The sequence below is a fragment of the Equus przewalskii genome, chromosome 8, assembly GCF_037783145.1.
Source record: "Equus przewalskii isolate Varuska chromosome 8, EquPr2, whole genome shotgun sequence".
Lineage (NCBI taxonomy): Eukaryota > Metazoa > Chordata > Mammalia > Perissodactyla > Equidae > Equus > Equus przewalskii.
The window spans coordinates 41,257,927-41,285,523 of NC_091838.1; the positions used below are offsets into that span (position 1 = coordinate 41,257,927).

Genomic DNA, 27,597 nt, shown 5'->3' on the forward strand with positions numbered 1-27,597 from the left:
ATCTTCTGTTGGTTTCTCCTAACCCTGCACACAACCTGTATAAATAATCCCTTCTTAACTCTTTTTGGTTATCCCTTAGAGGGTGCCATCTGTTGCCTGCTGGAACCCTGACAAATAGAATCAGGCAGTCTAACTCCAGAGCTTGTGCTCAATGTACTGGACACAAGGCAAGGCATATCATCTAATAATAATCAAATTATAAATTAAGTGGATGTTAATTAAAGCTGGTGCCAGTCCCCAGAACATTGTAGGCAACAAAAATGGCTGAAGATTGGAGGGTCCTGGGGCCTGAACTCACTGGCTTCCTGTTCTGCACAAACCTCAATTGGGGCAGCGATGGGCCTCCTGGCTAACAGGCCCTCCCTGATTTATGTAAAACTATATTAGTTATAGCCTTGTCTCTAATTTTCTGTAGTGTACAATTGAATGTTTAATTCCATCAACACATATACATACATATATTTATGGATAAATATATTTTATAATCGGGTCCATATTTTCTATACAGGTACACATGCACATAGACAATTTGTAGTCTGATTTTCACTTTATGCTCTTACAGATTCAAACTACTTCAGGTCCCTGTGCATTTGCACATGGGATTTCTTCTCCTCCATAAGCCCTTCACTATTTTGTAATTTGTCCTATTCATCCTTCAAAACTCAGATCAATGACACCTCTTCCAGAAAACCTTACCTACGCTCTGTCTCCACTGAGTCATCCATTGCCTTCGTGGGCTACCTTGTACATGTTTCTTGTAATTTATTTATTTACATGTCCATCTCCTCTACCAGGAGCACTCCTTGAAGACAGACACTGGGTCTTACTCATTTGTGTATCCCTAATTCCTTGAATGGTGCCTCAAACAAGATAAATGCTCAATACCTGCTGATAGAATGGATGGCTGTTGAGCGAAATTGTTAATTCATCATGGATGGGGATGATTTATTATACTCATTTCTGTTGTACCTCTTAACATAATGCTGAACATTAGGCCCTCAATATTTGCCAAATTACTAGGTTTCAAACATTTTGCATTGGGGACCTGCAAACCCCAGTTCTCTTTAGTATGTCAACATCTGTGTAAAGGAAAAAACTGTGAAGCACAGTATGAAATGATGCTCTTCTCTTCTCCACACCTATATACAGTCATGTGTCGCTTAACGACAGAAATGGATCCTGAGAAATGCATTGTCAGGTGATTTCGTCGTTGTATGAACATCATGGAGAATACTTACACGAACCCACATCGTATAGCCTACCACACACCTAGGCTCTATGATGCTAATCTTATGGGACCACTGTCATATATGTGGTCTCTCATTGACTGAAATGTCATTATGTGGCACATGACTATAATCTGTGCCTCCTAGCATAAGAATTACTGAACTTTTTGGTAATCTAGGATTCATTACCAATTAACTCAAAGAAATATTCTTAACTTAGGAGTGTGCATTCCCCTAAAATAAGTCTGTCTCTGAGTACATGTATGTTTGCGTGTCCGTGCACACTTGTGTGAAAACGTGTGCAATTTAGGAAATCACAGTTTTCATCAGATTCTCAAAGGGTCTTGTGACTCAACTAAGATTAAGAACCACTTGCTTTGAAATTGTATAAGGAGCAGAGAAGAATATCTCCTGATACTGTCAAATGGACAACTAGAAGCTGATAGGAGATGATAAAACTTCCCAAAAGGTGCATTTTTCTTCTATTTTCATACAGTAGAATCCTTTGAGTCTGAAAGGGAGAATTGAGAAATACAATTAAGTTTCTTGTTTGTGATCACGGTGGCTGCAAGCATGTGCCTTGCCGACCTTCACCAACAGGGATCTTCATTGACGATGTGCTGTTGTGCTCTGAAATCCATCACCACATTTGCACCAGGGCCTTGCTTCCCATGGCTGCCCCCAGCCAGTAAACGAGCAAGGCAGGCAGGCTATTGCAGGCCCATTCTTAGAGATCACAGACTCCATCAACAGCCAACTTTGGACTCCCCAATGACCTTGCTGAATCTTCCTTTGCCTGCTCAGTGGTCTCTCCAGCCTTCCTTCCCTCTCTCCTTTGCTCAGAGTGAGGCTTTATTGAAGTCTGATTGCTCTGCCAGCCTTCTCTGTACCCCTTCTCATTTTTTCCTCACAGCCATTTCCTCTATTAAAACCCTTGTATGTTTAATCCTCTCTTGGCATTTGCTTCTCAGAAGACTGGAACCAGCACAGTAATTTCACCTGAGCTGTAACTCCGGCCTTTACGATGTTGGAGCAGCTGCCTCCGTGCTGCATGTGTGTTTTACACAGGAAGCAAGAACTCTTAACGGCATCCTTCTATAAAACACTCAGGCATTAGAGCAACCTAACAAATCGCAACTAGAAGGAAAGCAAGTATTTTCATTCTTGACAGCAAATGTGATACTGACCTTTGTCAGATACCTCTACTGTCAAGTGGTACTGAGGAGCATCTTGCTTTTTCAATGACTGCTTAGCTAACTGGAACATTCCTGTGTACCTTTCAACCAGAAAGAGTCCTTCTGTGGGAGACTTGGGAGACTGGTCCACAATTCTGTATACCAAAACACTGTTCATAGTATTTTCTTCATCCATATCACGGGCAACAAGAGTCCCAATACTGCTCCCTGTGGAGAAGGAAAGAAGAAAATCCATCTATTACAGGTTCCATTTAATCTATTAAAAAATTGTTTCACTGGATAAGCGGTTCTTAGAAAGCACTATAAATAACTCTGAGTAGCAGACTAAAGTTCTTAGATGTTTTGTGGTTCTTCTAACCCTTTCCACAGTGTAGTGTGTCAAATAGTGTATTTGTTGGGGCCACCATAACAAAGTACCATAGACTGGGCAGCTTTAACAATAGACATTTATTTTCTCACAGTTTCTGGAGGCTTGAGGTCTGAGATCAAGGTGTTGGCAGGGTTGGTTTCTTCTGAGACCCTTCTCCTTGGGTTGTAGATGGCTGTCTTCTCCATGTGTCTTCACATGGTCATTCCTCTGTACAGGTCTGTGTCCAGATTTCCTATTCTTAGAAGGACACCAGTCATATTGGATTAAGACCCACACTAATGACATCATTTTAATTTAATTACTTCTTTAAAGACCCTATCTCTAAATAATGGTCACCTTTGAGGTACCAGGGATTACGACTTCACCATATGAATTTGGGGAGGACACATTATAGCCCAAAACAATTTAGCCCAAAACAAATAGTGTCCCACAAAAACTCAAGCCCACCAGCAACCCCAAATGTGACCTTGTTTGGAAGTAGGGTCTTTGCAGATGTAATCAGTTAAGGAACTTGAGATGACATCATCCTGGATTTAGAGTGGGCCCTAAATCCAGTGACTGGTGCTCTTATAAGAAAAAGAGAAGACACAGAGACACACACAGAGAAGGAGGCCATGTGAAGTAGGAGGCAGAGACTGGAGAGATGCTGCCACATGCAGCCAAGGAATGCCAGGAGCCACCAGAAGTCAGAAGAGGCAAGGAAGAATTCTCCTCTAGCTGGCACCTTGGTTTTAGACTTCTGGCCTCCAGAACTGTGAGAGAATACATTTCTGTTGTTTTAAGCCACTAAGTTTGTGGTAATTTGTTATGACCATCCTCAGACACTAATACACAAGGCTTATGGTATAAGTAATAAGGATAAGACAACTGTAGTTTGCTTCTAAGCAACTTTGTAGAACAATTGCAGAGACTGACTCACCCCAAAAAGAACACAGGGCAAAGAACAGGCATGTATTCTTTCTGCCTTGCTGTGGCTTATGCCCCTAAGTGTTTGATTCCTGTGAATGTTTCAGTCCAGGGAGTTCCAGAAGTCAGAGGCTATCACTCAGTGCTCCACTCAGGTCTGGGTGAGTTCTGATAGGTTCTGGATCCTCTTGCTCTGTGAAATGGGAACTGTGGGTTTCTCTACATGCAGCAAGAATCCCATCTTGAGGCTACAACTTGAATACACCCATTTGTGGAGTTAGATGTCACCCCTCCCCCAAATCAACTTGCATCTGCTGACTTACATGGGAATTTGGAAGGTTTTTTCTAGGGGTGGAAGGGAAGTACCTACGTTATGTCTATACTGAAGTTGGATATGTCTCATGGGTTGGGGGGGTGGGGTGCATCACGAGCAATAAGGCAGAGGAGAGTATGTATCTAGTATAGTAGGAGCTATTTCTTAATCCATCACAACCAAGTCACCTTTGTGGCACTATGTGTCTTTGTAAGAAAAGTACTTGTGTGCTGGAATGAAAGAGTGTGTTCCTAAATTCTGTGATCCTTCGGTGTCTAAGCAGCCCTACTTTGGACCTTTCCCATTAGCAAGTGAGCATAACAAAGAAGACACTTCTTCTCTCATTCCATAGGAAACGTTAGCTGTCAGAGGCACCATAAGAATGGTTAACATCAATGACCAGGGGATTTCCAGTAGAGGATGTCGCTCAGTGGGAGCAGAGAACTTTGTGGATGAGCCACAAGTGAAAGGAATGCCATGTTCCCGAGTGACGGAGGCTAGGAACAAGTGGCAGCCCAAATTGATTCAGGGGTATATACGTGAACTCTAGGGGCACTCAGAAATACTTTAGGGCTGTGGGAGTTTTATGAGAGGGTAAACTTCCTGTATGAACTTGTAGGACTTGGTAGAAAGTGGGATTTCAAAGTTAATGTTGACATTGCTAAGACTTGGGGACAAGTCCCACAAGGTTCTGGTTAATACAAGACACAAAATAGGAGAATATAAACATACTTAGAAATAATTTAGCATTTTACTGAGCTGGATAATAAGCTCCCAAAGGTTAGAGGCATTGTTTTGCACCTCTTTTAGGCTGCCTTTATGGACCAGACTCAATTAACCTGTGTTGATTTATAACAATTCCTGGTCCATTCCTGCTCCATGAAGCCCACCATTCAAGACTTTGCAAAATATAGTTAGAAAATAAATTCTCACTTTTAGAGAGGCAAATAGCATACTAAGCCCCTGAACAATTTATCCTATCAAAAATGACTTCCTAACCAGTCTCAGAAAACTAGTACTGTCCTCTTCCCAAATGATGTAAGCAGCCTCTAAAATGGCTCCCACAATCCCCCACCTCCTGATAGTGATGCCTTGGTGTAACCCCATCCTTTGGAGTGTGGGCTGAGCCTAGTGACTTGCTTCCGACAGAATACGGCAAAAGTGATGAGATGTCAGTTCCAAGATTATGTTGTAGAAAGACTCACTTCCATCGTGCTCACCATTTTTCAATCTCTCTCTCTCTCTGAATCAAAGGTACCCAGCTGAGCTGCACTCAGATTCCTGACTCACAGAAACTGCGAGATAATAAATGTTTGTTGCTTTAAGCTGCTAAGTTTAGAGGCAGTTTGTTATGTAGCAATAGATAACTAACACATTAAATGTTAGGCCCTATACAAAGAGACTTGAGGTAGCATCTAGAAATGTCTTCAAAGTTTTTTGCCTTCATTTCCATCACAGACCATCCCAGATTTTCAAAAACGATGATGCCACAAGTGTTGCTTGGCTATTGTCACACATTCCATTGTTAGGCAACTGTCACTGTTAAAAGATTCTTCCTTATAATTAACTAAAATCCTTCAAGTTGTCATTTAACACTTCTTGCTGCAGCAAGAATTGGAATAAATGAAAAAGAGAGGACCTATGCAGAACACACTGACAGTGGGCAGCCTGCATATGACTCCTGACAGCAAGAAATTAAAAAAAGAGCATTGAACAAGCAAGCCAGGCAGGCAGTGTCCACCAAGCCTCCAGGAGAGCACCCACTGTGTCAAAAGTGTGGCAAGGGGCTGGCCCCATGGCATAGTGGTTAAGTTCGGCATGCTTGCTTCGGCAGCCCAGATTTGCAGGTTCAGATCCCAGGCACAGGCCTACACCACTAGTCAGCCATGCTGTGCTGGCAACTCACACATAAAGTAGATGAAGATTGGCACAGATGTTAGCTCAGGGCTAATCTTCCTCAGGAAAAAAAAAAAAAGTGTGGCAGGAAGAGTAGAGAGATCAAAAGAAAATGAAGAGAATGCCCACAACTCACGTGAAGATCTGCCTTTGTGGGCAGCAAAGCCTTAGGAATGGCCGTCATAAAAGGTTGCTCACCTTGTAAGCCTCTGAAACTTACATAATACTACAGACAAAAGCATTTCAAGAAATGCCAGCCCACTCAGCCAATGGGCTCAACATCAAGGAGTAATAGACAAGAGTTGTCCCAAATCCAGGGAAGTCATAAAACTCCCAGAATTCATAATGTTCTCATAGTAGTTGTCCCTATACAAAACTAAAGCTATTATGAGACACAGTGAAAGGAAACAAAGCAAGTCAAGAACAAATGGGCAAAAACAGGTAGGACTTGAACTTCAACTACCAGTCCCCTGAACTATTGTCAGCTTCCTAGGGAGAGAGGATCAAAGATCAAAAGTCTTCTAATTGTAGTGCTTGCTTACTGCAGGGTATCTGACATTGGGTATAAATGTTTATTTAAATTATTCAGCAAATTTGATGAGATTTTATCTATTGCTGAGTTTATTAGAGGGCAAATAATCTATGGGAAAACCTTTCAAATGAGACAACCTTATATCTGTATACAGAATGCTGATGTACGTGGTTATGGTGTTAGTGGTAGTGGTAAGGATGGTTGTAGTAACAGTAATGGTAGTAACAGTAATAGTAGTGGTAGTGGCAGTGGTAGTCATAAAAGCTCCAGTTTAAGAACACTACCAGATATTGTCTGAGCTGAAATACTGTACCTATGTGAGTCCCGAGGTGCCTTCCAGCTCTATGCCAAACTAGACCTGAATAACTGATTCCCGATCAAGTCTACTTGCCCACCTTTTACTAGACAGAGAAGAGAAAGGGATTACAGAGCTAACATAGGAAGGACAGTTACAAGGCTTTGAACAGGTCTTATTTCTTACCTATTTTTTCATTCTCCTGGACCTCAAACACAGTCACTGGAGATGGACACATAGGTGGATTATCATTAATGTCTTTAACTTTCACATCAATTTGCAGTGGGTATGAAAGGGGTTTTCCATGTTCATCCTTTGCAACCGCATAAAAAACATACTACAACAGGAAGATCAGAGTTAAGATGCGATCCCTCATCATCCCTTTTGTCAGATACGACTCTCATCATCCCCTTCAAAAGGCAAACAAAACAGCTGTTTCATTTGCCCTCTTATTTTCAATTCACTTAGAACTGAGAAATGAGAAAAAATCAAGTGGGATGATTTGTGGGGAAATTATCACGTCTTTGAGAGCAATAATTTGCTAGGGTGCAGAACACAGTTTCAGGGTACTTGGTTGTGGTCGTCATTGTTTAAGTAAAATCAATTCTGCTCTTAGCTGTCCATGGGCATTTGGACTTTGTCCTGTCATCTGTGAAACTTCTCCCAGTTTTACTCACTGAATCCTTTTCTTCTCGGTCCAATGGGTGAGTCACATAAATATCTCCTTCCTGGTCAATTGAAAATGGGAATCTTGGCAGCTTCTCCTTGTCAGCTAAGGAGTATTGTGCACCTGGCTCATTCCACCGCACCTACAGGGCCCAAAGTGAGTTGTGAGGAAAGATAAATCTAGACTAAGAACTGGAAAGGAAATAAACAATTTTCTCGTTCTCCATTTGAAATTTCTGACAACCTTGTTTGCACATCTGTGGTTTCTTACAACTGCTAAATTATGTTTCATTTTCAACTTAAAATAAGTTTTTTTTCTTTTTTACCAAGTTTTACTGTTCAATAAAAGCACATAGGGGTATTTTTCTTCTCCAAAGCAATTCTTTGTAAACTCTCTAAAGAGTTTGTGGGTTGTTCTTTTGGAAGTCTGATTGTGAAGCCATCATATCCATGAAACATTAACTTAAGAAACAAATGTACTTTGTAGCTGGCATTACCTGAGGACTAAGCCATGATGTCTGATGAGCTCCTAAAACTCACCAATGAAGGTGATAACAGCAATAGGAGAGACTTCAAACTTTTCTTCATGCCCTTATTAAGCAAGACAAATGATACACAAATAAGGCACATTCCTCCCTTTAGCCTTAAAGACTTCAGGTATAAGAATAATTGCCAACTCCTAGCATTGTTTTTTAAACAACTTGTCAAAAAATAAATAAATAAACTCAATAGTAAGACCAGTCTACTTGCTACAGAGAGACCCTGGCCTCTCTGACATTCCAATACTAATAATAACACTTATTGGAGGTTACCATACTCCAGATAAAATTCTAAACACTTTTAAGTATCATCTCATTATATCCTCAAACAGCCCCATGAGGTAGAGACTATGCTATCCCCACTTTATAAATGAGGAAACTAAGACACAGAAAGTTTAAAGGACTTGCCCAAGGTCCTCAGGCTATTTGAAACTTCCACACTAACCTACTCTCTCAGACCAGCCTGGGAAGGGTCTCAAGTACACCACTTAGTTATTTTAGCACCACCACACTCTGTCCGAGCCAAAGATCACGCTCTGGGTTGTAAGCAAGCTCCCCTTGTGCCCTAAAAATTCAGTCCAAGTTCTCCTCTCTTGAGCCAACCCTCTCCACTCTTTTTCCTGGGTTTCAAGACACCCAAAGCACTTTCCCTAGGCCTGGATATTGGGTGTCGCACCCCAAAATTCCTTTTCTTTGACAGCCCTGAGAGCCAACAAGCATATGCATTCTTTTTAGCATTTACAAGTCCCTTTTGGGATAACTTAAATAATAAATAAGACTTCAGTAAAGGCCCCAAGTCTGAAATTCTCACAGTAGTAAGCCCTAACACACTTTCTTAGCAGGTACAGCAGAATACCTCTTGCTTTTATTCTTTTTTTTCCTGAAAGTGACATTCATTAACTCAGCATTCAATAAATAAAAATCCTTTTAGGTTAGACAATAGATATGATGGGATGGTCCACTCCACGGCCCCTTAACAACAGCAGTGTCATTTAAAAAAAATCTTAGGGGAACTACTGAGACTTTCTCATAATAGAACTACCTTTTATCTACTTTCACAGACATTACCTCTCAGTTAATCTTCACAACTCAAAGAAGTATTATTATCTCCATTTTATTGATGATAAGTTGGGGCTCAGAATAGTTAAATGACATATTCGTGATCACTCATTAAAGTAGTAGAACAAGGGTGTTTGGGTTATCTGCTTCCAAATCCAGTGCTCTCTCACTAACCCACAGATTTCATGTCAAGGAGCCTCCTGATCTTTCAGAATAGATCAGACCTGTGTGGAGTCCAGAGTGGATTTCCAGGAGCTAAGAAGGAAGGGACCCAGGGTGAGAACACCAGCCATGGGGGTGGGAAGGTGGGAGCATTTGAATGGAGAGGAGAAGTACACACAGGAGATGGAGTTGGGGGAAGGGTGGTCTCCGAGGGCCAAGGTTGCCTACTCGACTCTCACTTTTGCCAGTCCTGTCTCTGTCCCTAGCTGTGATAGGATGAATCTATTGAAGAGAGATTTTTCCCAGGAAAATAAGAAGCAGCCTTTTAAAAATGTTTACAACAACATATTCAAATCATGTCCATGTACATGATGCATGCACCATATACAACCCACTCTTCTGCAACCACATCGCAGACTCCTGACGGGGAACAACAAACGTCAGTGGTATCTACTTGGACGGTGAAGGTGAGCGAAGTTCTGTTTTAAAGATCAAATATACATATGAATCCAAGTTGGTAAAGTCCAGAGTTTAGCCATAATGGTAAACTCCAGAGACAGGGCCAGAGACTTTGTCTATTTAGTTTGCTTTATAATTATGCTATGCAAAAACAGACCTAAGAAATTTATCAGTGAAGACCATGAGGGTGGGCCTCTACAAAGTGAGGCCACTTATCTTTAGTAGTAAGCTCTAAACATTCGCTCCTTGGACACTACCTGAGTGATTTTGATGGGGTGAGGATCAGTTGAGTTTTCTACAATCTCCACAGTCTCTGGCGCTTTCCAAATATTCTCCTTCACCATAATATCCACAGATGTGCTGTCACTGAAGGAATTCTCAATCTGACCTCCCATGTCCTTCACTGAGACCACCAAATTGTAGGAAGGATTCTTAACAGGATCCAATTCCCGAGATCCTATGGGAAGTAGGAGAAAAGAGAAAAGGAAATGTCTCTGAAGGTGACACAGATCTAGGTCCCTTTTTCTGACTCAGACAGTCCTACGAATGCATCACTTGACTTACCTTCTACGGTAAGTGAAATCCCCCCTGTTTTGTTGTTGATCTGAAAGTACATGACATTGTTGATCTTGGGAAGCTGAAGGACAATTTGATAAATCAGCTGGCCATTGGGAGTGGCTGGATCATCCAGGTCTGTAGCATTGACATACATAAAGGGCTTTCCTGTTTAACAAAACATACCCAGAAAAAATGAAAAAGATATTAATTGAAACCCAAATCAACTATAGCCATTTTTGCCTTCTAAAAGGCAGAGATAGAATGGGGGAAGGTGCCATAATTCACACCACTGGGGAAATAAATCTTTATCATGCTCCCTTCCCCAAGGATGGGGTTTCTCAAAGTATGGTTCAGGGACCTCTAGCGGTCTTTGAGACTGTTTTTAGGGTTGATGCTGTCAAAATTCATATGTGTGTAAAAGAGTCACTCAAAGCACAAGATAATTCAATGGATTTTAGCATGAAGGAGTATCAAAGAAAGCATTGACGTGGTTTCAGATTCACATTGCAACCAGCCTTTAAGAAACCACTACTTGTTGAGTTTTGGTATACTACCAAAGCATATCCACAGTTATCTGAAAATGCTATCACAACACTTTCCCTTACCAACTACATATCTGTGTGAGGCGAGTTTTTCTTTATACGCTTCAACCAAAAGAGCACATGACAACAGAACAAATGCAGAAACAGACATGAGAATCCAACTGTTTTCAATTAATCCAAACATTAAAGACATTTGCAAAGATTAAAACAATGCCATTCTTTTTAATAACTCTTTTTGTCTTTGAAAATACAGCTATTTTTCATTAAAATATATTTATTATTATGTAAAGTGAAATAATAAATATTTTAATGTCTCAGTTTTAATTTCTAATATGATAAATATTGATGGATATAACCTGTGATGTACAAGGGCCGACTCATGAGAGCCAATTGCTAAATTTCAAGAAATTTTGTAAGCCAATTATTAACACCACTGGTAGCTTAAAATAGGCCATGGAAGGAGCATTTATACCACAGAAATTGGCAAATACTACAAATCAGGGCTTTTTCCTCTGGAGAGACAGCTGTTAAACATTCACCAGCACACCACTGGATATAATCCACAAATCCAAAAGTTTTTTGGAGTCTTTAAAATTTTTAAGAGAATATAGCCCTGAGACCAAAAACTTTGAGAAGCACTGGTCTAGAAGATCCTATTGGTGAAGAGAGAAAAAGTAAGACCTGGAATATTCTTATTTAGCAGAGTTTATTAGTGACAGAGTTGGTGAAATCGCTCCACGTAATAAAGCAAAAGAAATATTTTTCCTGAGTTACTGGAAGTTGGCATTGAAGAATGAGAGGTAGAGAAGATCAAGTAACATAGAGGGAAACTTAACAGTGCATTAATGGAAATGGCCAAGAGTCTTTCTGAGAACTTGGAAGTCTAATAGTCATGTTTATTTTGTGCACTGTTATGACGTGATGCTCCTTCATCTCCCCAAATCTCCAGCAAAGTTTGCAGCACACCCCTATGTCTTGATGAGAGGCTTGTGTAGAAATGAAAGGTAGAAGAATAGTGCAGTGATGAGCCACAGCTAGGAGATAGAAGAGAAGAAAACAAACTAGGAGCCAGCAGTGACCACGAGAATGTAGATTTCTGGGAGAACGTACGAGAATGAGCTCACCTTTCCAGCCTATTCTAGAGAGTTCTAGAGCTCTAAGGTATTCTAAAGCTCATCCTAGAATAGTGGCTCTCAACCGGGAGTGATTTTTCCCCCAGGTGACATTTAGCAGTGTCTGAAGACATCTTTTTTGTCACAACTTGGGGGGGAGGTATTGCTACTGGCATCTAGTGAGATGTCATGGATGCTGCTAAACATCCTATGATGCACAGAACAGACCCTGACAAAGAAAGAGTTATCATGTCCCAGATGCCAACAGTGCCAAGGTTGAGAAACCATGCCCTAGAGCAATGGGGATAATAAAACAACTCCTAGAGATTGCTGTGAAATTTAAGGAAGATAGTAAGTCCTTAATGAGTGATAGCTGCAGCAGTTAGCCACACAAATCTGCCCCTTCTGCCTGATACTCCGCCATCTTTCCAAAAATATCTCCAGGCTCCTGCCTATTACCTGGGCGAGAATTCTGCCTTACAGAGCCTTCATACTTTGACTGGAGAAACATGGGTCGATTGTCATTGATGTCCTTCACTTCTACGGTGATGTGGACGGGGCCATCCACTGTAGCTCCATGAGCATCCAAGGCTGAAACCTGATGGCAAAAGGAAAGGGAAACTACCTTGGTGAGTCTGGAATTCATACCACACACCCAAAAGTCACTTGAAAGAAATTAGAGTTCAAAAGAACCAATAAGCTAGTGACTGTAGGGGAGAAAAACACTCATAAATGCCCAGATTTGGAGCTGCTAAAACAGGGGCCCTATCAGCTAAATCTGGTTAATCATGACTTCATTTTTCTAGCAGTGGGGTATGCTGGACACTGGACATGCTTCTTTTCTAAACAGTGGAAGTCAGTGAAATAAGAACACTTTGATCCTTGAGGTTATGGAAGTGCCATGTCCTCTTACAGAGCCACTTTAGTGATCAACCTGCAGAGCCAATAGCAGAAGGTACTAGACAGAAAGCATCTGGCTTGCCCTTTTCTTCCCACAATTAGCTCTCATCCATTCCTGGGTATTCAGATACCAATCACGAAAACTAAGAGAAGAGAGGCAGAAGGATATCTTTAGTCTGCCTCTGACTGCTGGTTACTTCTGCTTCTTGAAGGCCCAAAGGAGTTCCATTCCAGCACTTATGCTGCCTTCTTTGTTGGTCCAGAGCCTGAACACTAGCCATTGGGAGATAATAGTAAAATATCAGAGAAGTGTTGGCTTGGCGTTGATCCAGTTGCCTGAGTATAACCATACTTGATGAGTAATGCCATCTGAAAGCCTGGCAATGTAAATTGGGTTACTCTGGTCAAAAATCCTAAGGAAGAAGGCATCTTTGCCGTACCCCTCTGTAGTTGGTGAAAATGGACAAATGAGGTTTGGAAAGCATGTCATTAATGTCAGGAGAGCTTTTACAGGATTCTACGCAAAGGATGAACATGTCAGTCATAATTCCAGGACAAGGGTGCTCAGAGAGGTTTGAGTTAGAACCCTTTGTCTGGTCTCAATTCACCTCAAGCTTGTGAACAGCTCTTGTTTCCCTGTCCAGGGTTCCGTTGTGATATAGAAGTCCATCTGGTTGTATATGAAATATGCCATCTGTCTCCCCAGTTAGTTTGAAAGTCACAGCAGGAGGATTGGCCTTAAACTAGAAAAAGCAAAAATCAGATTAGGTTGTAAAGAAAAACAATGTTGTGGGATTTATAGAAAGTTACCAATTTCAGGCAACATTTTCTTTTGTACAACCACTAAATAAATTCTTAGCTTTTAAAGTAATATATTCTAAAAGTTTGCTTGCACATTAACTAGTTAACATTCAAAATACATTTCCCTCAAGAAACAATATATGATATAATTCAATACATTGACAAAAGCCAATTGATTATTTAAATTGCAGCTGGAGTTAGATTAGATTTTTCTGGGAATATCTAAAAGCTATAACATTACTAGCTTCTAAGAAACATTAAAAAGGGTAGCTTTATTGCTAAGATAAAAAAGATGTAATTTAGTACTTCCAAAATGGTGACAAAAATTGCAACATTTTAATATTAAGGGAAAAAGTTTTAAAGTGGCCTTAACTTGATAAGGTTCTATATGACAACCTCTTAATCATTTTTTCAGAAGTGAAGAAAATATCAATGATTGTTCATGGAATAGCTACAGCACTTTTAAGACTACAAGTATAAAAAATTCACAAAAAGTTAAGTAGACATAAAAGTTATTCCAGCTCATTAATCATTTTTAATATATTTTTGTTAACAAATTAAAAATCAATCAATGTTGTAAAGGATGTAAAGAAACACAAATATTATTGCTGGAAATGTAAATCAGTAAAATTCTTTTGGAAATAACTTGAGGCATAAAATGTTTGTAGCCTTTGATAGCAGCTATTACTACACAGAATTTATCCCAAGGAAATATTTTTTAAATAGTAAGCTACATGCTTGTAGTATAAACAGCCTTACTTATAAAACTGGTAAAGTTGAAAATTCCTAAATGGTCAAAAAAGAAAGATGATGAAATTATTATAGCACATAAACTTGATAGAATTTTAATCATTAAAATGTTCATTCTAGGGGGCCAGCCCCACAGCCGAGTGGTTAAGTTCGTATGCTCTGCTTCGGTGGCCCAGGGTTTCACCAGTTCAGATTCTGGGCACAGACCTAGCACCACTCATCAAGCCATGCTGTGGCGGTGTCCCACATAGCACAACCAGAAGGACCTACAGCTAGAATATACAACTATGTAATTGGGGGGCTTTTGGGGAGATGAAAAAGAAAAAAAAGATTGGCAACAGATGTTAGCTCAGGTGACATCTTCAAAAAAAAACTTCATTCTATAAAATATGAAGTAGCATTAAAAAAATGATATGATGCAAAGTCACAAAAGGAGAATATGGGAGTATATAAGAATGTAAAAGAATACAAGAGTGAATCCAGACTATGATTGTAACAGTACCAAAGGTATTCACATCAGTGGGCAAGAAATAGAATTTTTTAAAAAGTTGATACGTTAAGTAGGTAGGACTGTAGGTGGATAATTTTTTATGAGTGTTTTCTTGTTGATATTGTGTTGTTTATAGAATAAAGTGTCATCATTTTGTGTTTTACTTTAAAGTCCTGGACATCAGTGGGAAAGGGGGAGTAAACATCTGCAAAAAACTTTCCCTCCATAAAAGCAATGAGAAACTGGAAAAATTGCAAATATCAACTTTTTCAGGACCTTGGAAATTAGGCAAATGCTTGCAAAATCCAAGGAGTGTTTACTTAAGAAAACTACTGACTATCAGTAAGAACAAAGCTTTGTGGTTACTTTGACTTGCCCTAATTCCATTGTCCTTTCTCAAGAAATTCAATAGCTTTAAAACCAACAACCTCACAATCACAGTACTATGGAGGGGGCAGAAGGGGTTTGCAGTGTCCCAAAGGCCCCATCCCAAGAGAACTGTTATTATCTGACCTATCTGGAAGTTCCCTGGAAATACCTACTCACAGGGCTTGTCCGTATTTGACCTAACTCAGAGCTCACTCACTGCAAACAATTTTTCTCCTGGGGAATTTGTTGAAAATAATCATCAGAAATCGGTTAACATTGCAGCTGCCTGAGGCAGCGATAACAGTTGATGCAAACAAGAAGATGATAAAAAAACTTAAAAGGTAAATCTTGGGAACGAGATGTCCCCAGGAGGAACTGAAAATCTCTAATATGGAGATTTTCCTGGAAGTATAGAAGGCCACATTCATGAGTAGTGCTGTGCACATGCCCAGGAAAGATATGAAAAGGCCCTAATCTCTCGCCTCTGGCTGACCTTGAGGCTCTGCACAGGCAGGAAATGATGGCTAAGGCAGAGTTGTAGACTGCCTACCATATTCTTGAAGGTGTGCCCCAATATGCACACAGAGCCCCTTGGCAAATGCTGGAATACTTATTGGTTCAAGACTTTTAAGGAAATCTCAGTTCAGTCATTAGCCAACTGGGCAGAGACTTCAATGGCCACACATGACAAAGAATACAGGCTTTATAGAATTAGTTTGGGAAAATCTTCGAACAAACAAACAGCAACAACAACAAACCCTGGGAAGAGGAAGGGATATCATTTCTAGAGTTGCCACATCACATTATTTAAAATGCCCAGCTTTCAAGAAATGATTATGAGACATGCAAATGAAAAGAAAGTAAGGTCCATATACGGGAAAAAAAGCAATCAATAGAAATTGTCCTCAAGGAAGCCCAGAAGTTAGACTTAATAGATAAGGACTTTATCTATTTTAAATGGGTTTAAAAACTACAGAAACCATCTCTAAAGAACTAATGCAAACTATGAGAATAATGTCTCACCAAATAAAGAATATCCATAAAGACACAGAAATTGTTTTTTTAAAAAAACAAATAAGAATTCTGGAGTTGATAAATATAACTGAAATGAAAAATTCATTAGAAAGGGCTCAACGGTAGATCTGAGCTAACAGAAGAAAGAATCAATGAACATGATAATAGATCAATTGAGAATATCCACTCTGAAGAACAGAAAGAAAAAAGAATGAAGAAAGATTAACAGAACCCTAGAGACCAATGGAACACCATCAAGCAAACACATCCATAATGGGAGTCATAGAAGGAAAGGAAAGGAAAGAAAAGGGCAGAAAGATTATTTGAAGAAAGAATGACTAAAAACTTTCCATATTTGAGAAAAACATTAATCTACACATCAAAGTTCAATGAACTCCAAATATGGTAAACTTAAAGAGACCCAAACTTAGACACAACATAATCATAATCTTTGTCTTTCAAAGAGAGAATCTTGAAAGTGCAGACACTCATCACATACAAGGGATCCTCAATAAAATGAACAGCTGGTTTCTCACAGAGGCCTGAAGGCAATGGAATGATGTCTTCACTGTGCTGGGGAAAAAAAGACTGACAACTAAGAATTGTATATCTAACAAAACTATCCTTCAAAATGAGGGTGAAATTAAACTATACTACTATTTTAAGTACGCTTCTTTTTTTGGTGAGGAAAATTGGCCCTGAGCTAACATCTGTTGCCTATTTTCCTCTATTTCCTTTCTCCCCAAAGCCCCAGCACACAGTTGTACATCCTACTTGTAAGTCATTCTAGTTCTGCCATGTGGGATGCCACCACAGCATGGCTTGGTGAGAGGTGTGTAGGTCCACACCCAGGATCTGAACCAGTGAACCCCAGGCCACTGAAGTGGAGCACATGAACTTAACCACTTAGCCACAGGGCCAGCCCTGACTATATACTACTATTTTAAAACACAGACTTTAAGACAAATTGTTACTAGAGACAAAAAAGGACATTGTATAATGATACAAGGGTCAATCCATCAAGAGACTATAGCAATTATAAACATATATGCACCTAACAACAGATCCCAAGATACATGAAGTAAAAAATGACAAAGGAAAAATAGACAATTCAACAAGAATAGTTGGTGACTTCAAAACTTCATTTCAATAATAGATGTAACAAATAGAAAATCAAAAAGGGAACAGAAGACTTGAATAACACTATAAACCAACTAGAAGCTAACAGACATTTAAAGAACACTCCATCCAACAAAAGCCTAATTCTTCTCAAATGTAGGTGGAACATTTTCCAGGATACATCATATTAGGCCATAAAACAAGTCTCAATAAATTTTAAAGAACTGGAATCATACAAAATATGTTCTCTTTTCGCAATGCAATGAAATTAGAAACCAATAACAGCAGGAAATTTGGGAAAATCAAGTATGAGGAAATAGCAAGACACTCTAATAACCAACAGGTTAAAGAGGAAATTAAAAGAGAAATTAGAAAATAATTTTTGATGAGTGAAAATGAAAACACAGGATACCAAACCTTATGGGATGCACATTAAACAGTACTTAGAAGGAAATCTATAGCTGTAAATTCCTTTAAAAGAAAAGTCTCAAATCAATAATCTTCCACCTTTAGAAACTATAAAAAGGTGAATAAACTAACTCCAAAGCAAGTAGAAAGAAGTAAAGGTTAGAGAGGAATTTAATGAAATAGAGAATACAAAAGCAATGGAGAAAATTAACAAAACCAAAAGTGGGTTTTTTGAAAAGATCAACAAAATTAACAAATCTTCAGCTGGACTTACCAAGAGAAAAAAAGAGACAGGATTCAGGTAGCTATAATCAGGAAGGTACAAGGGGACATCACTACCAACCTTACAGAGGTTAAAAAGGATTAAAGAGAATACTATAAGAAATTGTTTTTCCACAAATTAGACAACCTAGATGAAATGGATGAATTCTTAGACATACAAAAACTGCCAAACTTGACCAAAGAATAAACAGAAAATATGAATAGAACTATAACAACTAAAGAGATTTAGTCAGTAATCAAAAGTTTCCTGCTAAGGAAAGCCCAAGACCAGATGACTTCACTGGTAAATTCTACCTAACATGTAAAGAAGAATTAACACCAAACCTTCACAAATCCTTCCAAAGAATAGAAGAGCAAGGAACACTTTCCAACTCATTCTATGAGGCCAACATCATCCTCACATGCAAACCAGAAAACACAGCACAATAAAAATACAGCCCAATATCTCTTATGAATATAGACACAAAAGTCTTCAACAAAATACTAGCAGCCTGAATCCAGCAACACATGGAAAGGATTATATACCATGACCAAGTGGAATTTATCCCAGAATACAAGGCTGGTTCAACATATAAAAATCAATTAATTTAATACCCAATATCTCAATAGAGCCAGAAAATCATTTGACATAATCCAACATCCTTTCATGATAAAAAAAAAAAAAAATACTCCACAAACTAGGAATAGAAGCTAACTTCCTCAAGCTGATAAAGGGCATCTAAGAAAACCCCACAGCTAACGTTATACTTAAAGGTGAAAAACTGAAAGCTTTCCCCTTAAGATCGGGAATAAGAAAAGGAAGTCCAATCTTGCCACTTCCATATAACATTGCACTGATTGTCCTATAAAGAACAATTAGTCAAGAAAAAGAAATAAAAGGCATCCAGATCAGAAAGAAAGAAGTAAAATTCTCTCAGATGACGTGAACTTATATATGGAAAATCCTAAGGAATCTAAAAGAAACTTTTATTACAGTTAATAAATGAGTCCACTAAGGTTGTAGGATAAAAGATCAATATACAAAATCAATTATATTTCTATACACTAACAAAGAACAATCTGAAAATGATATTAAGAAAACAATTCCATTTATAATAGGATCGAAAAGAATAACATACTTCAGAGTAAATTTAACCAAAGAAATAAAAGATATGTAAACTGAAAACTATAAAACATTGTTGAAAGAAATTAAAGAAAATCTAAATAAATGGAAAAATATCCCATGTTCAAGGACTGAAAAATTTAATATTGTTGAGATGATAATATTTCCCAAGTTAAAATACTGATTCAACAAAATTCCTATCAAAATTACAGTTGTCCTGTTCGTAGGATTGACAGGCTGATCCTAAAATTCACGTGGAAATGTAAGAGACCCAGAACAGCCAAAACAATCTCGAAGAAGAAGAACAAAATCGGAGGACTTAACACTGCAGGATTTCAAAACTTACTACAAAGCTGCAGTATTCAAGAGAGCACGGCACTGGCAGAAGAACAGACATTTAGATCAACGGAATCAAATCAGGAGTCAGAAAACAAACTTTTACATTCATAGTCGATTAATTTCTGACGAAATGCTAAGATAATTCAATGGGGAAAGAATAATGTTTTCAACAATTGGTGCTGAAGCCACTGGATGTCCACATACAAAGAAATGAAGTTAGACGCCTCTCTCACGCCACACACAAAAATTAACTAAAAATAGATTAAAGGTCTAAGTGTAAGAGCTAAAACTATAAAACTCTAAGAAAAAACACAGGTATAAATCTTCATGACTCTGGTTAGGCAATAGCTTCTTAGATGTGACTTCAAAAGCACACTCAACAAAAAGTAATAATTTGGGCTTCATCAACATTAAAAGCTTTTGCGCTTCAAATGGCGCTATCAAGAAAGTGAAAAGATAACTTATAGAGTGTGAGAAAATATTTGCAAATTATCTATCCAATAAGGAACTGTATGCAGAAAATATAAAGAACTCTTACAATAAAGACAAATAACCCAATTTAAAAATAGGCAAAAGATTTGAATAGACATTTCTCCGAAGAAGATATACCAATAACCAATAGGCACATGAAAAGATACTCAACATCATTAGCCATTAGGGAAAGGCAAGCCCAAACCACAAAGAAATAGCACTTCAAACCTACTAGGATAGTTATAACAAAAAACACAGATAATAACAAGCATTGGCAAGGAGGTGGAGAAATTGGAACTCTTAAACAATGCTAGCAGGAATATAAAATGGTTCAGTCACCTTGGAGAACAGTTTCACAGTCCCTAAAAGGTTAAACATTGGATTAACTATGACCCAGCAATTCCACTCCTAGGTATATATCCAAGAGAATTGAAAACATATGTCCTCAAAAAAAGCTGTACATGAATGTCCATAATAGATTATTCGTAACAGCCATAAACATCCATCAATTGATAAATGGATATTCAAAATATGGCATATCCATATAATAGAATATTATTCAGCCATAAAAAAGGAGTGAAGTACTAATATATGCTACAACATGGGTGAACCTTGAAAATATTATGCTAAGTAAAAGAAACCATACAAAAATGGCCACACATTGCACGATTCCATTTATATGAAATGTCTAAATAGGCAAATCTATAGAGACTTAAAGTAGATTAGTGCTTGCCAGGGGCTGGGAGGAGAGGAGAATGGGGAGTGACTGCTAATGGGAATAAGATTTCTTTTGAGGCTGATGAAAATGTTCTGGAATTAGATAGTGGTGTTGATTGCGCATCTTCCTGATACATTAAAAATCACTGAATTATACATTTTTAAAGTGTGGACTTTACAGTATATGAGTTATAGCTTATTACAAAGAAAAAAGATGAAAACGACCTATGTCAGATTTGTATCACACTATCTTATGACCTGGAAGCCCCTGAGCTGGGGCTAGTTGAAAATCCTCAGTGAAAGAAGTTTGTGGTGGTTTAGTTCTCTTGTTTTTTCCTTTTTTTTTTTTTTTTTTTTTGGAGGATATGTTAATAACCCAAGGATCAACCTCATGGAGCAATGAGCTCACTTTGTGCCTCCCTCACTCCAGGTAAGAATATTTCAAGTGGTACGGATGAGGGGATTGGTACAACTCCTCCCCACCATTGTAATAAGAGCTCCAAGCACATCTTATCAAGGCTGGGTTTGCTGCATCAGCTCCACACACACAGACAGGGAGAGTATGGTCTGCTCCACTAGAATTCTGGAGACCTGTGTTCTAGTCTCAGTTCTGCCATTAACTTAAGCCTCAGTTTCCCTATCTGTAAAACAAGAAGTTAGTATCAAAGGTCTCTAAGATCTTTTCTAGCACAAAGATTCTGTGATGCTAGGGAGGAAATCTCCTTTCTCTCCTACTCCTCCACCCCAACACACACAAACACCCATAAAAAAGAAACATTCATCCGTGACAACTGGGCTATCATTTCCTGCCAAGAAGAGATAAGTTTTGTAGTGTGGCTAGTGGACAAAGGACACAAAAAGTTAAACAGCCCAAGAAATGGTTTTACTGTCTGGGATCCTCAGAGACTGTGGAATGATCCTATCAAGGAGTTCCTAGGTCTGTTTGTTTTTAAGTTGGCGAGCTTGTAAATGGGGGATTGTCTCAATGTACAGTCCTAATTCCACTCAGTGGAACGTGGGCCTTTACTCACAGAACACCTACTCTATTCTGCGCTTGACTTTCCTCATACAGAGGTTGCAGAAATAACCACAGACTCTCTAGCCCACAAATATGTTTTTTTTTAGCTTATGTGATGATTTTTTTTAAAACTGTGCCAATATTCTTGTCAGGAAATTTTACACAAGTCTCTCCCCTTTTGACACACTCTTAGTTTGCCACAGTCCCCTGTACTCCGTAGTGTCCCATATGCTGAAGTCAAGTTTCAGAAGTCTTTTGATTTCACATTTTCACAGTTGGGTTTTTTTCTTTCATCTGTTTTTTGCTATTGTTTTTCTTATACTCAGATAGCTTCCTTAATCACTTGCCTGGCCCTTGTGGGCAGTCGAGATAACTAGCTACAGCTGGGCATTCACGTCACACCCAAGCACTGAATCAGCACCTGTATAACGAAGACTCCCAAGTCGGTGTCTCTTTTGTCCTCTCACCACACTCATCCAGTAACCAATTCCAGGAAGTGTGACTTCCTCACACCGCTCCTCATCTCCCTCCCTTCATTTCCCCTTTGTACTTCCTTAAACCAGGTCTCCATCACTTCCCGCTGGTCTATGGCAAACAGTCTCCCAAGAGCCTTCCCACGTCTAGCCTCACCCCCTCAACCCACACTAACAGTGACCACAGAGCAGATCTGTAGAAGCACAAATCTAATTCCTGCACTCCTTGCTTAACCCCTCTAAAGGCACCCTGCGGCCTACCGCAGGTTAAAGGGCCAGTCCAGCTCCCACTGACCTCGGCAGCCTCACCTTTGACTACACATGGTCTGCCACGCTAAACCCCAGACCACCTGCCATCTTTCATTTTCTTACCAAATGCACACCCTCCTGCTTTTTCCTGTGCTGTACTCAGGGCCTGCTTTCTATTTGTGAGGGCCTGCTCATCTCTGAATATTCAATTTAGGGGTCAATGAAACTGTTTCTGTTCACACACTACCATCCTCATTTAAAATCTTCACCTGCCCTTTGACCCCTCTGCATCCCGCCAGACTCCAATCAGAACCCTTCATTGCATGTGTTTACTTGCTTGTTAATTTCCCTCCACTGCCCTGTGAGCTCACTAGGGGCAGGGGTGGTGATGAGGCCATCTCATATCCCCGGTACCCAGCATAGCACCTGTACACAGTAGGCGCTTCATACATGGTTAATAAAAGAAAATGAATGTGTGCCTGGCCCACGAAGTTCTCACTAGCTTGTAAAGCATAAAAACACATAGATGAAAGGAATAAAAAAATTCAAGAGAGGATCTACAGCTAAGTGCTCCCTGGCAAGGCAGAAAAAGTAAGTAAACAAGAAGATCATCTCTTGTGTGAGCCGCTGCCATAGATTCCTAACAGTTCCCTGCATCCTCCTTTTCCCCCTCCAGTTTGTAGCCAGAGCAATCTTTCCTGAATGCAAACTTGATTCACGCCCATTGCTTTTAGGAGAAAACATAAGAGTCCTAGGAGTGAGGGCTCTTCCTGTCTCTGCATCCTCCTCTCCCACCTTCCACTCCAGGCTCTGCTTCCCAGATGCACTGGCCTTCTGCCAGTCCTTGGTACACGCGCTGCCCTCCCCCAGCACAGGGCAGATGTCCATGCTGTGCCTTTGCTAGAAAACTCTTCTCTCCTTTCCTTACTAAGGGAATTCCTATCAGCCTCCAGCTCGAAAGCATTTGCTGCTCCCTCAGTGCCTGACTTCCCCAATGAGAGGTCAAGGAGATGTCAAGGCCTCTATAACACCCTATTTGGCAGGGGGGACAGAGATACATGTGCGCCCCCACCATCTCATCCTCTTGGGCCCCTTTGCACTAATCTGGTATCAAATGAAAGAAGGGGGGGTGAGGCAGCTTTCAGTCTCTCCCCTGTGGACAGGAACTGTCCAATAAAACAATTGCTCAGCAGTTAATGGAAGGCATCCACCTTAGAAGGTAATTTAGCAACCCTCCATTGCTCCCCCAGTGCATTGCATGGGGGATCATGGGCATCCCCCCGCCCCAGAGACTCATCAAAGAATCCCCAACCCCTCCAAGGACAAGCAGGCTTCCCCAGGGAATTTCTGGTGAATTCAGTAGTATGCTTTTCTCCCTCTCCGTTACATTTCCAGGATAATTTCAGTGCCCTTTATAGCTGAAATCTCTTACCCCCACCAGCACGATATCCTGCAATTAAATGCTTTTCTCAGCTCTCTAACTAAAGGAGATGACTGCCTCCCAGCGTGCCTTGGCTGACCCAGAGGTGAGGGCCCAGAGATGGGCTCAGAGAAGGCGGTGAGGAAAAGCAGGCTATTCCAGCACTACTCCAAAGAACCTGCATCTTCAAATGCTTCACTCAGCAGGCTCATGGAACAGACAGATGGTCAGATGGCCATCCCACCCCAGAGACTGTTTCCCTTCCCACCCTCGAGGAGAGGCAGAGCCTATAGGCCCCAAGTTCCCCACCCCAGGGTGGGAGCGCTGGCCCCAGACACAGTTGAAGAAGTCTGAATTAGGATGTCAGGTACAACGCCCTACATTACTGAGGCCACCCATCTCTCTGTTTAACATAGCTTTGATAAAGAGACTTGACATGCCTCTATTTTGTTTCCTGCTATACAGCTGATAAGGGAGTAAAAGTCCACTTAGAGAGCCTGTGAAATCAAGATGACAATGATCAAGAGTACCCATTACCTGGAATATGATTTGACTTGGTTCTTGACCTTCAAAAACAGAAAATTTCATGGGTTTCAGGGGTCCACTAAACATTCCCTCTTGGCCATATCCAGTTGTCTATTAAAAGAAAGAAAGAAAAAGAGAAAATTAGCATCACTATCTATTATGAATGTATATGTGTCAGCTGTTGATTTTATTATGGTTTTCAGGACTGATACAGAAAACATAAGGTTCTAACTGGGCTCAAAACAACATGAAATCTAGTCAAAACAGTCAGAAAAGATCTAATATTTGTTGAGGCTCTCCTATATCGAGACAGTGTACTATGGGCCTTGCACTGCTTTTCTCATTTACCCATTTAAGCAATCGCCCTGTGGCAAGAATATTAACATTCCCCTGTTATAAATGAGGCCCACAGCAGTTAAGCTACTTGCCCAGAGTAAAATCCACAAGTGGCTGACACAGCACACGCACTGGCATCTGACTGAACAAAGCTCATGATCGTCCCGCAATGCCACTCGGCCTTCTAAACTCTGCATGGCTTCACACCAGCTTCTCAAACACCTCCCTCCCCCCCATTACTTCGTAAGGAAATTCACAGCAGATTCCTAGCACTCCAGAATTCACAGTCACCTCAAGGACAATTGAATTTATAAAGGGAAAAAAATATGTAGATATGTTTAGTACAATGCTTGCTTGATACATAGTTACCTGGTAAATTTTAGTCAAATTTTTATCTGAACTACAACTTTAAGAAAAGCTTAATATTTTAACATTTGATTAGCAATCTATACTCATTTAGAAAAATATAAAAGCACAAAATGTCTACTTCAGGCAATGTTTCTAAAATCCAAAGACCCTGAACTTGACAGGCAAGCAGCCTCTGTGGATGCCCAAATCCAGGCTGGAATAACAGCAAGTGGCGACTGGGAAAGGAAGAAGAGCTTGCACTTGCTAAACGAGTATGTGCTGAGCTCTGTCCGAAGCACAGTTAATGCTGACAACAACCCTATGGGAGTAAATTATCATTGTTAGCTCCATTTTACAGGTGATAGGACTGAGACGCAAAGAGTTTCAGTAATTTGCCCAGGTAGTGGCAGGAAGCAGGATTCAAACCTGTGACTGTGGAACCAGCCCTTTCAGCACTACGCCCACCAGAGGGAGCAAAAGCAGCTGAGGCAATGTGGCAGGAGAGCAGGCAGTGTCTGGGAGGCGCAGGAACGCAAGACTCCCATCATTCCAACACAGGAGGACAGGGAGCATTCAGCAGCAGCCCCTGCCATGCCTTCGTCTCCCACCACCAGTGCACCTCTGAAGGGAAACACAAGGCAGAGTGCAGCAGGTGGCATGCAGGAAGGGACAGCCAGCCGTAAACCCACCCACGGAGGGGTGCCCCCTGGAACAAGGGATTTAGCATGCCTACAAGACGCTGGTCTCCCCTCCTTCCTGAGTAGTTCTTCAGGTCTCCTCCTTGTGGTGGAAATCAGGAGTGGGATAGGTTAAATCAGAAGTATGCCATGGAAAGTTAATGATTTTTGGAGCTGAACAGGTAATACCAAAAAAGTAAGAACTGGGGGGAAGAGAATTTGTTTTCCACTTCTTTATGGAGAACAAGTGCACCGTTGGTGTGGAAATGCTGGGAATAACCCAAAAACGATTAGGATGAAACTGACAGGAAAAAAGGTCTTACACTATATACCTTGGTTCATTGATTCTTAAGTTGATGCAAGTTGTCCGGCAAAAAAAAACAAGAACATGGAGGGCTTTGGAATTTGGTTTCCTCTCCCTCAGAGTTGTGGTAGGCCCTTGGATTAGCTGCTCCCAGCCACTGCTGACCTCTCTCCCTTGGAAAGCCAAATGGTCTCTTTCCCAGATTCCCTTGCAGCTAGGAAGGTGGCCAGGTGACCCAGCTCTGGTTCATGAAACAAAAGTTGAAGTCTGCTAGGGGTGGTTCTGGGGAAGCTTTTGTTTTCCTGATGAAAAAGGACAGATGTGGCTGGCATTGCCCTTTCCCCTTCCCTGTTGTTCTTGCTCAGACAATGGACCTGTGGCTGTACCTGTGCCAGCCGCTATGAAACCATGAGAGGACAAACCAAATTAAATAATGGTGGAGCAAAGAGAAAGAAGTCCAAGTCTCTGATAACATCATGGAACTGCTAACCCTGCCCTGCACTGCTCACTTCGAGCTTATTTTTACCTGAGGAAAACAAACACCTATTTACTGGAGACACTCCAAAGTTGAATTTCCTGTTGCTTATAGCTAAAAGAATTCTTAACTGGCAATAATTTTTTATAGACTTCTAGCTCAACAATTCCTTTCAAGGTTTATCTTCTGCTGGGGCTCTTCCTCCTTTCCACTCCTTTTCTACATCTCCTGAAGCTCCATTAGCTCCCCTAGAAGATGGGGCACAAGAACGGGATGCAGAGGTCCAGGTACCACCATGCTTAGTACAAGACAAGGGCCGTGCTTTCTGTGAGGCTCCTAATTAACAGCAAGCTGCCTTGGTCAACTTACTGCTCACATCAGCAATGATGTCTTTCAGTTGATCACACCAGTGATGGCATCCAGAGAAAACTACATTAGTCAGGCAAACGTCACAAACAAGGCTGCATTTTTCCTACATAGACAAGCTGGCTCACTTATCAGGAAAGGAGGATATGTCCCAGTTACAAGGTTCAAAGTTGGGTTCTTATATCAGAACAATAAATCTCTCTCCCTGCCCATTAAGATGACTGTCTGGGCTATAAAGATTTCAAAATGCATGTGCACACTATGAGTCATCAAGCCAGACTGCCAGAACTGGAAAGAATGGCGTAGTAGAAACTCGTGAAAGGACAAGAGGGTTTATGCAGGAGTTGAAGGGAATAACACCCACCACCTTGCACAAGAGATAAAAGGACAGGAAGAGAACGGAAGTGACATTGTTGAGTGTTTCCTGTGTGGCAGCTATGGAATTAGACCCTCCACACACATCACTACTTCTGATCCTCAACAATATCAGGAAAGTATCTCCAGAGAAGTCTCAAAGCAGAGACACAGATGGAGCTGTTGGACCACCAAGCCCCAACTCGGAACCATGCTGCTACACTGCCTTCCAGGCCAGCAAAAGACACATGCAATTGCCAGACTCACCTGCCTAGTAGCTGTCCTCATTGTACTTTCCAGCGAGAGTTCTCTGCATTGATTATATTGTATTTGTGCCCAACTCTTCTTCCTTCTGGAAGAAGCATAGTCCCAGGCAAAACTCTAAAATAGGTGACTTCTTGATTTCCCTGCCTCTCTATTCAGCACTCTTTCCCAAACCCTGGATTGCTTACTTGCTCT

The 27,597-nt window shown here is 40.4% G+C and overlaps 1 protein-coding gene across 2 annotated transcripts in view; it reads right to left on the bottom strand.

The window, feature by feature from the left end:
* CDH17 (cadherin 17) overlaps positions 1-27,597 on the bottom strand; it is a 62,869-nt gene that overhangs the window by 25,448 nt on the left and 9,824 nt on the right. For both annotated transcript variants that reach the window (XM_070630662.1, XM_008538720.2), the window contains exons 3-10: positions 24,291-24,389; positions 13,340-13,474; positions 12,291-12,429; positions 10,184-10,342; positions 9,877-10,076; positions 7,412-7,543; positions 6,921-7,071; positions 2,414-2,629 (exon numbers count right to left, since the gene is read on the bottom strand). In XM_070630662.1, coding sequence (XP_070486763.1) covers positions 2,414-2,629; positions 6,921-7,071; positions 7,412-7,543; positions 9,877-10,076; positions 10,184-10,342; positions 12,291-12,429; positions 13,340-13,474; positions 24,291-24,389 — 1,231 coding nt within the window. The remainder of the gene's footprint in view (positions 1-2,413; positions 2,630-6,920; positions 7,072-7,411; positions 7,544-9,876; positions 10,077-10,183; positions 10,343-12,290; positions 12,430-13,339; positions 13,475-24,290; positions 24,390-27,597) is intronic.